The 15,493-nt window shown below is 40.8% G+C and overlaps 1 protein-coding gene across 1 annotated transcript in view; it reads right to left on the bottom strand.

Annotated features, from left to right (window-relative positions):
• The window catches only part of card14 (caspase recruitment domain family, member 14), a 55,306-nt gene that overhangs the window by 1,269 nt on the left and 38,544 nt on the right, over window positions 1-15,493 (bottom strand). Inside the window, exons 14-19 of the mRNA XM_078225593.1 lie at window positions 10,121-10,364; window positions 5,763-5,826; window positions 4,361-4,487; window positions 3,742-3,903; window positions 3,051-3,175; window positions 2,058-2,173 (exon numbers count right to left, since the gene is read on the bottom strand). Coding sequence (XP_078081719.1) covers window positions 2,058-2,173; window positions 3,051-3,175; window positions 3,742-3,903; window positions 4,361-4,487; window positions 5,763-5,826; window positions 10,121-10,364 — 838 coding nt within the window. The remainder of the gene's footprint in view (window positions 1-2,057; window positions 2,174-3,050; window positions 3,176-3,741; window positions 3,904-4,360; window positions 4,488-5,762; window positions 5,827-10,120; window positions 10,365-15,493) is intronic.

Genomic DNA, 15,493 nt, shown 5'->3' with positions numbered 1-15,493 from the left:
AACATTATAGCTAGTTTCAATAATTTAGAGCAAATTCATTAAATATCACATTAATTGAACACCATGGAATTACAATATTATTGGAAGATTCTGACAGGTGCTTCTCTCTCAACTGGACATGATTCCAGGCTGCAAAACCAGCCAAAACATTTTTCATACAATATCAAGTTGCCAAAATCAAATGACTTGCATACAAACTGTGCTTATGTAAATAAGGTTGCTTATACAAATTTTGCTCTTGTTATTTACAGTAACCCTGCTAAATTATTTAAAGTAGATGATGAATAGGAACTTTCGGGACTTAGCAACAGGCATGCAAGAGGAAAGGTTGCAACTAAACAAGAATAAAAGATGATCTGTTCTATCCACAAATTTGCTCCCAGTGCCATTTCAAAAATAAATCAGCATGCACAAAATTGCAGTCTCTGCTGTGCACATAGACACAGGAAATGGCACTTGCTCACACGCTACTATTTTCATACTTTGTATTTGTGCAGCCACACATGATGGTGGAGACACAGATGACGATGGTTAAAGGAAGTAATTAATCCATAAAAGTATGCAACTGCCATTAACATTTAATCTTGTATATCATGATGCTGGTACAATTTGTGACAAACGTACAGAAAGGTAGTTCACAAAACAAACTGGGGAGATTTGCATTAGGAGGCTCTCATGCCTTAGTGATTTAAAAAAATGATCTAAACAGTGATATAAAAATGCGTCTCAGCAAGGTTTTAGCGTCAAGGGTGCTTTGATGCACCTGTGTATTGACTAGCTTGCTAACTGAAACAGAAAAGTATTTTCACCTCCAGTGTTCTAAATTTTTACGTCCCTTTTGGTACATCACTGATGAATGAAGTGTTAAAGGAGAAATTCGATTACTTGTGAAAATGTTTGGTGAGTGTGCATATAGGCATTTTTACATCAGCACTTGACCAATTCATGTTGCAGGAGAGTAATTTTCTCCCATTTACACTGTCAACACCGGCTTTCGTAAACTGGCAGCAAAAATGTAGATCTCCAATCCCCTTGGCAAAAAGAAAACCATTAGCTATTCAAAAACAGGGAACCTGTGCACTCATGCTACTCTCCTGCTATCTGAATTAATCAAACATGAATGAGAAAGCGCCTTACTGCTTCTGCAGACACAGGTTGCATCCAAATGCCCTACTTTGCATGGAGCCAAATGTAAATTAATGGGATGATGATGAAAACTTTCCTACAATATAAATTTGCATACATCTGAATTATGTACAGTTTAGTTGACAATATATGGAATTTCCTAATGCTGCCATACATGTAAAGAACTGCTTATTGAAACAACTATTGCTGTAGAAATCATTACTTTAAAATATAGGGCAGTTCCCAAATCAGTTTGATTCTCATTAGAGTAACAGCATATGAACAAACTTGTGTGCCCTGTTGTTGTAAAGTCAGGCTACTGGAGCTGCTACCTTTGATGTGGAGATGCCGGCGTTGGACTGGGGTAAACACAGCAAGAGTTTTAACAACACCAGGTTAAAGTCCAACAGGTTTATTTGGTAGCAAATACCACTAGCTTTCGGAGCGCTGCACCTTCGTCAGATGGAGTGGAAATCCACTCCATCTGATGAAGTGGATTTCCACTCCATCTGACGAAGGAGCAGCGCTCCGAAAGCTAATGGTATTTGCTACCAAATAAACCTGTTGGACTTTAACCTGGTGTTGGTAAAACTCTTGCTGCTACCTTTCCCAGTCAACTTGACTACTTGCATGTCAGAGGACAACCCACTTTGCAATTATAAGGGTAGGCTGAAATCACCTGTTCTTCTCATGTTACATGCCCCCAACAGCATCAAGGCCAATTTGGTCAGTCTGTGGCTAGCTTTGAGAAAGTAATTGAGAGAAAACTGGATCTAACTATGCAAACATTGTTGCAACCTAGGCACTCATAGCACCTGGAAGACTAATACGTTTGGAAATTATGATCATTGTAAACAGCAAACAAAATGTATACCAGGAGTAAATGATGAACTCAGTTATTTCATTAATCTATGCAATACAGGTTGACTTACTTAATTTTCTTCATGTTTTTCTCACAGAGACGGATGATAATGACAATTGGATAGATCTCCACCTTATGTAACCGTTTCACACAATCCAGACCAAGTTCCAATAGGCAGTGGACATTCTGTAACAAAACATCATGGAAACCAAAGCATTTTGATTTCAGTTTTATCATTCAATCAAGTTTTAGTGCACTGGAAAACTACCAATGGGATTATGTGGAACATGCTTACTCCTGATTTATATTAAAACTGCTGGTTATTTTAGAGTTAGCTCATCTCAGCAGTGGAATTCTTTAATTGCTTCACTAGGTGAAGAAGTGAACCATCAGATAGGTGTTTCCATTCCTAATTATCCACTAAACCCTCCTTTGCCTTTTCACCTTCTGGGCTGCTGGCTTGATGTTAAATAGAAATAAACAGATTAAGATGTGTTTTTTTTTGTCAGAAGATTAAATGGATGGGGTGGAGTTCATGCTGGGTGGTGTGCATATCATCTATAGAAGCTGGAAGCTTGATGTGATGAATAAGAGTAACTTACCTCATGGTTTCTTGTGTTCTTAAAAAGGGATAGATAAAACGCACAAATATACCAATAAAGAGTGGGTAGTATCAAACTAAACAAACTTGGTACTTTTTGTGGAAGAGAATTGACCTGATTTGGAAGCTCACCAAGTTTAATCACATTTCTTGTGACACTTATGTTTATATTCCATAATTCAGTAATGTTTGTTAATTATTTGACCAACTCACTAGATGAAAAACACAGAGCAATGGGAAACATGAGGGCAAGAGGAACAGTAAAAAATGGCAGTGGCCAGGTATATATTGTAGAAGCACTTTTCCTTTCCCTATCTATTGATTATGAAGAGGAACCACAGATAAAGATTAGATAATGGGTTGGGCAACAATGGGAGAGCAAGAAATATAAACTAAAGACTGGTGAAAGGAAACCAAAATCCAAATTAGTCAGAACAGTATGCTTGAAAGCACTGATATTACCTTAGCAACTACAGCCTCTACCGCCGTCCGTGTGTAACAAGAGCGAAGTAAGTTCTGTACTTCTTTCACGCCCAAAATATCCCCTTTTCTATCTTTCTCAGCATACTCTGCATTATTCAAGCATTCTAAAAAAAAACAAGTTCTAATTCAATATATGTGGAACATAATGAGCAACACAGACTCAATACAGGCAGAACAGACTTGATACAGGCAGAGCAGACTCGATACAGGCAGAGCAGACTTGATGGGCTGAATGGCCTACTTCTGCTCCTTCACCTTAAGGTCAAATAGATGAAATTTATAAATTAAATACCATATGAATCTATATTTTATAAATCAAGTATTCAAGTATGTTGGGTGCGGTCTTGGGATCTGTAGACATGATATGGAGTTTCTTTCAGGTTGGGTACTTCATAAATACACATTTAGATTTACTGTAAAATTCTATGCTTGTCAAGGTGTGACATGCCAGTGGAACAAAACACTTTTGCATCTATTGTTTGGCCCATGCACGCTCAGATGAGTATAGCCCATATCAGGTCTAAAATCTCCTCGATTAATTTCCAGCATTGATGGAAATTCAAACAAAGCCTATTGGTGAATGCCCCATCTCAAAGAATTATTTGTTGAAATATTAAATAAATAATCTGTTTTCTTCCATTTCTTATTTGTGACTCTGAAGATACCTTACCAGAAGCACACTTTTCATACTCCGCTAAGTCTTTCAGCTTCTCAAGCACAACTTTTCCAATTCGAGTGGGCGCGATGATCACTGGTCGCAGAGAGGGTGGGTGGCAGGGCCTGACCAGCGAGTAGGGCATTAAAGTAAAACAATTACCAGGAGGCTGGTCGTCTAGAATAAATCATATTAAAATGTTAGAGTTAGAAACAATAATTGTATTTTTTGGATTCAAATACAAAAGAGAAATAATAAAGCTAAGGGGTGATATTGAGTGCAAAATCTGGTACACAGCCAGCACTAATAATATGAGGCAGTATCAGCTAATATCTGATTAACCCAAAATGCCATGACAATACCACTGGTTCCTGGACATCACATTGTTTACAGAATTAATTACAACCTTGAGAGTGAAGTATGTTTATGGTTGGCTGGACTCTACTGCAAAAGGCTAGAGATTTTAAATAGAATTGACAATCATGTGCTCAAATTTCAGTTTTGCCATCCATATATTAGAAGACTTTGACTGCGTAGTAAAGTCAGTATTTGAATGATGATCACTTATGGCCATTATGAATTAGATGATCACAACAGTTATCATAAGAGATCTACTTCAGTCTGTGACTCTCACCTTGTTCTTTGTCAGGGTTGATGGTGCCACAGTCAAATGATAACCATAGTGGATTTCTCTGACTTTTATCAGTGCTGACTATTCTCACGAGTTTACTTTGTCTTGAAGAAGATGTTTTCCGATCTCGCTGGAAAAACAAGCATAGCAGAGAGTATTAGGAAACAGCAGACTGAACTGAAACACAGTAAGTAATTTATCTACATTTTCAATTAGTTAAATGATTCCTGTGATAAATTTACTTTGAAAGGCTGAAGTTACTTAGAGCAAACAGTTAATCCTGGAAGGTATCTGTTAAGAGCTTTATGCCTTCCTTACATTACACAATATTACCACACAATGTTATGTACATATAAATGTGTGGAACACATATGCCACCAAGAGACACAAGACAAACACTGCTCCGGAGCCATTACCACAATCTCTTTCAACCTCAATTTCTAGTCTCCAGCTCCAGTGGTGAAGTGCAACATCATTTTCCTAGTTCAATTTGATTTGATTTGATTTATTATTGTCACATGTATTGGGATATAGTGAAAGGTATTGTTTCTTGCGTGCTATACAGACAAAGCATACCGTTCATAGAGTACATGGGGGAGAAGGAAAGGAGAGGGTGCAGAATGTACTGTTACAGTCATAGCTAGGGTGTATAGAAAGATCAGCTTAATATAAGGTAGGCTTGTTCAAAGGTCTGATGGCAGCAGGGAAGAAATTGTTCTTGAGTAGGTTGGTACATGATCTCAGACTTTTGTATCTTTTTCCCGACAGAAGAAGATGGAAGAGAGAGTATGGGGTCCTTAATTATGCTGGAAGCGGGAAGTGTGGATGGAGTCAGTGGATGGGAGGCTAGTTTGTGTTATCGACTGGGCTACATTCACAATGTTAGTTCATAAAATTTAACTATGTTTCACACTAAGACTCCTGACTTGTCATGCAAGTGTTTGGAGTTTGGATGAAGTATGATTACACATACACCATAGTTAGTTTAAAGTATGCCTAGCTTAGGTGTAGGTTTGATTCAACCACATATATTCAGTGTCACATCCCCAATGTCCATCTGTTTTACCCACTATTTACGAAACCCCATAAAATATTATTAACGTGTACATGCATTGTGTGAAGTAACGCTTTGAAGTACAACAATGGAAGTACTCCGGCAGAGATCCAGCACTGTAAATAAGGCAGCATCATCTAATCCATAAAGCAGACACAGATAATGGAGCTGGGTCTCCGTATGAAGAACATTATATACCATCAATTGCATCAGTAGAACAGGAACTGTTCTTTTGTTGTATAAATTATTCATGAGTTTCTAATCCACCTTGCTATCTTTGTTGATAACATTTCAGCACTATATCAATGGGAGCCCTTTTAAAATATGTTATATTAGTATTAAACATTTTACCTTTTTAATTGACGGAGTCTGTTGAGCCATGTTCTGAATCATCCCAATCAACAGCTGTTGAGCCCTAAACAGAAACAAGATATCTTTAGCTGACAGAATATTGATAAATAAGTTTCTTCAGAACTAGGAATCCTGGAAAGTCTCCCCCTCCTTGGCTAAAGCCAATTGCAGCTTTCCTTATTAGCTAACTCAGTATAGATCATGGATTAAACCTGGGACTTTTCCGTCCATGTGATTCCCAACAGGATTGGTGTATCCAATACTACCAAAGATGGTTTAAGATGGGGAGCATCATTTTTTATACTTCTGTCGTCCAAGTAAAGTCATCCTAGTTTTCTACAACATATTGACTTCAATAACTAAATTAATATATCCATAAGATCATAAGACCTAGGAGCAGAAGTGGGTCATTGGCCATCGAGTCTGCTCTGCCATTCAATTAGATCATGATGGATCTGAAGTGATAATCCTAAACTCCACTTTCCTGTCTTATCCCATTACCTTTGATTCCCTTATTGATTGAAAATCTGTCTACCTCAGCTTTGAACATATTTAACAACCCTATCTCTACAGCCCTCTGCAGTAAAGAATTCCACGGACTCACTACCCCCAGAGAAGAAATTCCTCCATATCTCTGTCTTAAATGGGTGATCCCTTACTCTGTGATTATGCCTTCTGGTCCTAGACCCTCCCACAAGAGGAAACAACCTACCCTGTCAAGCCCCCTGAGAATCCTGTGTGTCTCAATAAGATTGCTTCTCATTCTTTTTTTTATATTCATTAGTGGGACATGCCAGCATTTATTACCCATCCCTAGTTGCCCAAGGGCATTTAAGAGTCAACCACATTGCTGTGGCTCTGGAGTCACATCTAGGCCAGACCAGGTAAGGACGGCAGATTTCCTTCCCTAAAGGACCTTAGTGAACCAGATGGGTTTTTTTGACAATCAACAATGGTTTCACGGTCATCAGTAGATTCCTAATTCCAGATTTTTAAAAATTGAATTCAAATTCCACCATCTGCCGTGGTGGATTCGAACCCGGATCCCCAGGGTTTCTGGATCAATAGTTAATCGATAATACCACTAGGCCATCGCCTCCCCATTCTTCTAAGCTCCAATGAGTACAGGCCCAACATACTTAACCTCTGCTCATAAAAAAATCCTCCAGACCTGGAATCAACCGAGTGAACCTTCCCTGGGCTGCCTCCAGTGCCAGTATTTTCCTTTCCTTAGATAAAGGGACTGAAAATGTTCACAGTACTCTAGGTGTGATATAGCTGGCATCTTGTATAGTTTTAGCAAGACTTCCCTAATTTTATATTTAATTCTCTTTGAAATAATGGCCAACATTCAATTTGCCTTCCCTATTACGTGCTGAACCTGCATGCTAACTTCTTGTGATTTATGCATGAGGACCCCCAAATCGATCTGTGCTGCAGCTTTCTGCAGTCTTTCTCCAATTAGATAATATTCAGCTTCTTTATTCTTCCTACCAAAGTACATAACTTCACATTTTCCTACATTATATTCAATCTGTCAAGTTTTTGCCCATTCACTTAATTTATCTATACCCTCTTGTAGATTCTGTGTCATCCTCATCACTTGCCTCCCCATCTATTTTTGTGTTATCCACAAATTGGCATTCACTTTCCTTGTCCAAGTTATTAATATATATTGTGAATAATTGTGGCCCCAGCATTGAGCCCTGTGGCACTCCACTAATTACAGGTTGCCACCCTGAAAATCATAGAATCATAGAAACCCTACAGTGCAGAAGGAGGCCATTCGGCCCATCGAGTCTGCACCGACTACAATCCCACCCAGGCGTACCCTCACATATATTTACCCGCTAATCCCTCTAACCTACTAATTTTAGGATTCTAAGGGGCAATTTTTAACCTGGCCAATCAACCTAACCTGCACATCTTTGGACTTTGAAAATGCCCCTCTTATCCCAATTGTGTCTTCTATTAGTTGGCCAATCCTCTCTGCATGCTAATATATTACATCCAACACCATGGAATCTTACCTTTTGTGCAGCACCTTAGCAAATGCTTTTTGGAAATCCAAGTATATTACATCTACTGGTTCCTCTTTATCTATCCTGCCCCTTAGCACCTCAAAGAATTCTAATAAATTTGTCAGTCATGATTTCCCCTTCATGAAGCTATGCTGCCTGTATTTGATTATATCATGTATTTCTAAATTTCCCAATAACAGATTTTAAGCTAACTGGCCTATAATTATCTGTTTTATATCTCCCTCCCTTTTTGAATAAGGGGTACATTCCAATCCTCTGGGATGGTTCCATAATTTAAGGATTCTTGGAAGAGTATTACCAATGCACCCACTTTCTCTGTAGCTACTTCTTTTAATATCCTAGGATGCAATCCATCAGTTCCAGGGGACTTAAATACCTTTAGCTCCATCAGTTTGCCTAGTATGTTTTCTCTAGTGATAGTTGTTGCATTTATTCCCCCCCAGACCTTTGGCCCTTGATTATTTAGTATTTTTTCTATGTGAAACCTGACACAAAATATTTATTTAGCTCCTCTGCCATTTCCTGTCTTGATGCTCTCTCTACTCACATTGTTTGTATCTTAAAGACTTGATTAGTTGTAAGTATTCGCATTCCAACCATTATTCATGTAAATTGAGTCTGTGCCTTTATATGCCCTGTTTGTGAACAGAATTCCCACTCACCTGAAGAAGGGGCTTGGAGCTCCGAAAGCTTGTGTGGCTTTTGCTACCAAATAAACCTGTTGGACTTTAACCTGGTGTTGTTAAACTTCTTACTGTATTTCTTGGTTCCCCATTATTATTTCTACAGTCTCATTCTCCAAGGGGCCTATGTTCACTTTGGCCTCTCTCTTCCTTTTTATATATTTAAAGAAGCTCTTACTACTCTCTACCTCCCTGATGTGTCACAGTGTCTGCACCTCAGCCTCCAGCTCAATCACTCTAAGCTGTACATCTTCAAGTCACAAACACTTATTGTTATCCAAATGCTGCAGTGTTGACACATCATCTGTCCCGCTATCCTTAATGTGTTTTAAATAATTACTTAATTAATTTATTTATTATGCTTTATGTACATTTTATTAAATAACCATCACGTTGTGCACTGTTTAAACCCAAGGGGGCACCTCCGTTTACATCTCTAATGCTAATTCCATTCTATTTGGGACTATTTGTATTACATTACTATATAGGCCCTAACTTTCCCTTATTCTAGCTACAGAGGCCAATGGCAATGCCACTAGCGGTGCTACTTGGAAGAAATATTTAACTTAGCACAGAGTAATTATTAAAAATGGAACCTTCTAGTCTGTATGATTCACCTACATGTTGGTTTTGCCAACTGAATGATTTGCTAAGCTTTATTTAATTTGTTTGCAGTTTTGGCACCTGACCAATGCAGTTGGGTGCTAGAGTGTGGAAATATTTGGATGTCTTGTAGGCTACGTCAAGTTTAAGCTTTAAGTGACTCCGGGCCACAAGTATATGACATAATCACATCAGCAAATTCAGAAATCGTGAGCCAAGGAAAGCAGACTTAAAGTACCATTCGAGAATAATGAGACCGAGATTCACTTCAGCATTCTTCACAGACTAAGTCCCAAACTTATTCAGAGAATCGGAAGAATTAGTACAAGGGTCAATCTGAGTGATGTACCTTCATGCAGCTGATTACAAAATTAACATCTCTTAAGGGTGTTCAAGCAACAAAGGGAAAATAATTACTAAGTTAAAAAATAAATAAAATTAAATACAAGGAGAAATGTGTTTTGGCTGCCCATGCACAGAACCATACCCACCAGGAACACAAATCAGAAACGGTCAAAGGACATGTTAAATTGTCCAAATGCAGGCAACACTTTAACTTTAACAGGTGCAGGAATGCAGACCTGACTTTCCTGTATAGAGTGCTTTGAGATTTTCTCAGCTGCATTGTAATGTACACAGCGCAGGGAGGCAGCAGTGGATTGCTGACCTTGGCTCAACATCTCTTCATACAAGGAGGCAAAAACTAGATGTATAGTTACCACAGGAGTTCCACAACTCCTTGGGGGATTAGCAGGGTAAATGCGTAGGATTATGGGGATAGGGCCTGGATGGGATCATTGTTGGTGCAGGCTTGATGAGCTGAATGGCCTCCTTCTGCACTGTAGGGATTCTATGATTCTAACTCCCAGCAACCAGCTTGTAAGACACCAAAATTTATAGCGATGATGTGTATAAAAATGATTACCGGCGTTTATTTATTTTTCCGCAAGTGCTGCAATGGTCTAAATAAAACACATTTACTGTGGTTCAAATCACAAAGTCTGACTTCCTGGCACTGTTATGAGCTTACCGATAGTAATTTGGAATGGTACCACCATCCACGTCAGCCATTGTGTTGGGATTCACCCTGAATGCTTTCCACTCACTACTGCCTCTGTGCACGGTGTCAGTGATGTGCAGGATTTCATTGCATTGGATAGTAAATCCTCCCATAGCTCCATTTTCCTTATCAAATGTAACATTGACTCGGATGTAGAACGAATCACCAGATGTAGCAATCTTCTTCTCAATATTTTCCACTAATGTTTGATAGGCTGATAAAATGAAACAAACACTTTGCATTATCATGTTTTCTCAGACCACAGCTTAACTTCGACATAGACATTCAACCAAAGCTACAAAATTACGGGAGGTTTAACATTTTGGATTAAATTTAATTATGATAGTTCAAGCAGATTGTATTGTGGGAAAAACAAATGTTTCAGATCAAATGAATTATGAAATTTAAGCAACACAGTCTTCAAAATGTACCAAGGCATACAGGATTCAATTTTATATATTCCTGATCCACTTTCATATTTCTCATTTCTCTGGAGAAAAGTACATAATTAGAGCAAATAATTTGATGATTGAGCAAATAATATCCTATGAGTTAACATACTTACCACACGCAACGGGGCTCACTACCCAGGTCATGAATTTTGTTTAAATGATGGTTTCTGAGTGAAAATCATTCACTTTCCCCAATAACTATTTTATAATATGGTCAAAACATCCATTTCTCCCCATTTTAGAAACATAGAAAAACTACAGCACAAAACAGGCCCTTCGGCCCCACAAGTTGTGCCGAACATATCCCTACCTTCTAGGCCTACCTATAACCCTCCATCCTATTAAGTCCCATGTACTCATCCAGGAGTCTCTTAAAAGACACTATTGAGTTTGCCTCCACCACCACTGACGGCAGCCGATTCCACTCGCCCACCACCCTCTGTGTGAAAAACTTCCCCCTAACATTTCCCCTGTACCTACCCCCCAGCACCTTAAACCTGTGTCCTCTCGTAGCAGCCATTTCCACCCTGGGAAAAAGCCTCTGAGAGTCCACCCGATCTATGCCTCTCAGCATCTTATATACCTCTATTAGGTCTCCTCTCATCCTACGTCTCTCCAAGGAGAAAAGACCGAGCTCCCTCAGCCTATCCTCATAAGGCATGCCACTCAATCCAGGCAACATCCTTGTAAATCGCCTCTGCACCCTTTCAATCTTTTCCACATCCTTCCTGTAATGAGGCGACCAGAACTGAGCACAGTACTCCAAGTGGGGTCTGACGAGAGTCTTATATAGCTGCATCATTATCCCCGGACTCCTAAACTCAATCCCTCGATTGATAAAGGCCAGCACACCATACGCCTTCTTAACCACCTCCTCCATCTGCGGGGCCGATTTTAGAGTCCTATGGACCCGGACCCCAAGGTCCTTCTGATCCTCTACAGTACTAAGAGTCTTTCCCTTTATATTGTACTCCTTCATCCCATTTGACCTGCCAAAATGGACCACGACGCATTTATCTGAGTTGAAGTCCATCTGCCACTTCTCCGCCCAGTCTTGCATCCTATCTATGTCCCTCTGTAACTTCTGACATCCCTCCAGACTATCCACAACCCCACCAGCCTTCGTGTTGTCGGCAAACTTACCAACCCATCCCTCCACTTCCTCATCCAGTTCCCTAAAGTTCCCTAAAGTTTGGAAATTCATAGAGCAAAATTCAGTTTGATGTGGCTGGCATTGGAAGGAACAGTAAGAAGTCTCACAACACCAGGTTAAAGTCCAACAGATGTATTTGGTATCATGAGCTTTCAAAGCGCTGCACCTTCATCAGGTGAATGAGCACTCCAAAAGCTCGTGATACCAAATAAACCTGTTGGACTTTAACCTGGTGTTGTGAGACTTCTTACTGTGCCCAGCCCAGTCCAACGCCGGCATCTCCACATCTTGGAAGGAACAGGTTAAGGACTGGGGTTAAAAGAAAACTTTGAAATTGATTTGGGGGAGATCACGGTCTTTTTGAAATGCATGGGACTACTACACAGTACCAATCAAATCACATTGAGGACACCCTCCATTTTGTTGTGTGGCAGTACCACCGTGCCAAAGGGGATAGATTTCAAGCAGATCTAGCAGCTCAAACTTGGGCTTCCTGAGGCCATTAACAGCAGCGGAATTTAAACTTGTGATTTTCTTTCCTATTAATTTATCTATACTCCAGAATTTTTTTTTAAGTTGCCATGGTACAGATTAAAACCGAAGTAATGCAGGGTGAGTTAATCCTGTTAAAAAGCACAATTCACTGCAATTTCTATTTTCCAACACAGCCATTAAATTATTCTTCCACATTCTCTTCTGCCATTACCCTCCGCATGGTCTCTTTAGGCTGACAAAATAGCCCAAGCTGTAAATATTATCTCCAAGACTGGCACCAGCCTTGCTCCAATGCCAGCCACATGGCATTCCAAATAGAAAATATTGATTCATTTTAACATATTTGTTCACAGGATGTGGATGTGGCTGACTATGCCAGCATTTGTTGCCTATCTGTAATTTGCCCCTGAGAAGGTGATGGTGAGCTGCCTTTGTGAACCAATGCACTGGGCACCTGTGTTCGAATCCCACCATGGCAAGTGGCGGAATTTTTCAACATAAATCAGGAATGAGTCAAAAAAACTAACATCCTCTGGCACTGGTAGGAGATACCACTGCACAGTTCCTTAACATTGAGGGTACCCTCCATTGTAGTCCTGTGGCACTACCACTGTGCCAAAAGGGATAGATTTCAAACAGATCTAGCAACTCAAACTTGGGCTTCCTGAAGCGTTGAGGGTCATTAACAGCAGCAGAATTGTAATCTGTAATCACAATCTATAACCTCAGGGCATAACATATCCCCCACTCCACCGTTATGACCAAGCTGGGGGATCAGCCCTGCTTCCATGAACAGTGGTGTAGGGTACGCAAGCAGCAGCAGGCATACCTAGAAATGAGGTGCCAACCTAGTGAAGCTACAATACAGGACTACTTGCATACCAAGTAGCGGAAGCACCATGCGCTAGAATGAAATGATCCTACTACAACTAAGGGATTAGATCTAAGCTCTCCAGTCTTGCCACATCCAGTCATGAAAGGTGGTGGACAATTAACCAACTAAGAGAAGGGGGAGGCTGCACAAATAGCCCAGCACATCAGTGCAAAAGTGCATTTGCAACCATGGGCGACATGGTGGCACAATGGTTAGCACTGATGTCTCACAGCTCCAGGCACCCGGGCCGATTGGCCTCTTCTGCACTGTAGGGATTCTTGGGTCACTGTCTGCGTGGAGTCTGCACATTCTCCCCATGTCTGCATGTGTTTCCTCCGGGACTCTTGTTTCCTCCCATGTCTGAAAGACATGTTGGTTAGGTGCATTGGCAATGCGAAATTCTCCCTCAGTGTACCCAAACAGGCACCGGAGTGTGGCGACTAGGGGATTTTCACAGTAACTTCATTGCAGTTTTAATGTAAGCCTACTTGTGACACTAATAAATAAACTTTAACAATCTTCAGCCAGAACTGTCCACGTGATATCATGAAACAGCTGAAGGCTCTGGATATGGTAAAGAGTACAGGCCCTGACAAAATTCCGGCAATAGTACTGACAACTTATCCTTCAGAACTACTCTTGCCCCTGGCCAAGCTGTGCCAGTATGGCACAGCAATGGCATCTACCTGTCAATATAGAAAATTGCCCAGGTATATTGGCCGGAATTTTACCCTCTCGTCTGCCACGGGAAATGAAGCGGGTGAAGGGCAGACTGTGGAAAGGTCCTTGACCTCCGGCGGGATTGTACGGCTTTGGGACGAGCGAGACCGTAAAATCCCACCCACCATAGCTACAAAACCCCATCAGTCCACTCTTAATCATTAGTAAAGTGAAGGAAGGTGTCCTTGACTGTCATCAAGCGGCACTTACTCAACAATAACATGCTCACTGATACCCAGTTTGGATTCCACGAGGACCACTCAGCTCCTGACCTCATTACAGCCTTGTTTCAGATGTGGACAAAAGAGCTGAATGTGATGAGGTGAGAGAGAGTTCCCTTGACATCAAGGCAGCATTTGACCAAGTGTGGCATCAAGGAGCCCTGGCAAAATGAATGTCAATGGGAATCAGGGTATGAAACTTCCATACCTAGAGCTGGAGCCATACCTAGCACAAAGGAAGATGGTTGCAGTCGTTGGATGTCAGTCATCTCAGTCCCAGGACATCACTGCAGGAGTTCCTCAGGGCCATGCCCCAGGCCTGACCATCTTTAGCCATTTCATAAATGATCACCCTTCCATCATGAGGTCAGAAGTGGGGATGTTTCCTGATGATTGCACAACGTTCAGCTCCATTCAGCACTCCTCAGGTACCGCAGGTTCCCCTCCAAGCCACCCACCAGCCTGACTTGAAAATATAGTGCTGTTCCTTCACTGTCACTGAGTCAAAATCCTGGAATTCCCTCCCTGACAGCACTATGGGCTGCAGTTGTTCAAGAAGGCAGCTCGCAAGCACTTTCTCAAGGGCAATTAATGCAGAGCTATGATGCCCATATCCTGTAAGAATGAATTTTTAAAAACCTATCGCTTCTGTGCTCACTGACTTAATTGGCTGCCTTGATTTTAAAATTGTCATCCTCATTTCAAATTGCCTCAGCCCCGTGTCCTGGAATTCCTTCTGTATATCTCTGTCACTCTCTACCTCCTTTTCCTTCTTTCACACACTCTCTAAAACCTATCTCTTTGACCAAACCTTTTATCATCTGCCCTAATATTACCTCATGTGGCTCAATATTTTTCTTGTTTTATAATGCTCCTGTGAAGTGCCTTGGTTTTTTTTTATTATATTAGAGGTGGTATATGGAGACACGTTGGCTGGGATTCTCCGGCGGTTCTCACCGCTGGGATTCTCTGCCGCAGGTTTCCCATTGACAGCCAGAGGATCCCACGGCCAGTGGATGGCACACCACCTCTCACCATGGAGAAAAATGCTGGTGGGGTGGGGGCCCAGACAATCTCACCCATTCGCCGGAATTCTACTGCCCCCACCCGCCACAGAATTGGAGTAGGCAAGGGGCAGACAATGGAAATGTCCGTCAACCTCGGGTGGGATTTTCTGGTCTTGGGTCAAGCGAGGCTGTGAAATCTCACCCATTGTTGTTATTTCTTACACTGCTACCTACAATAACTGACCAAACCAGCAAACCTAATAATCATACCAAATTCAAACTGAAATTTAAAACATCAAACGACACAAAATAAGCATTATTTGGCAACCTTTATAACTGATTTTTTTTTAAAAGGGCCCAGCGACACTCTCTTACATAAAAGCAAAACACTGCGGATGCTGGAATCTGAAACAAAAACAGA

This window comes from Mustelus asterias, chromosome 12 (genome assembly GCF_964213995.1).
Source record: "Mustelus asterias chromosome 12, sMusAst1.hap1.1, whole genome shotgun sequence".
In the NCBI taxonomy this organism is placed as follows: domain Eukaryota; kingdom Metazoa; phylum Chordata; class Chondrichthyes; order Carcharhiniformes; family Triakidae; genus Mustelus; species Mustelus asterias.
This window is presented reverse-complemented; position numbering and strand designations above follow the sequence as displayed.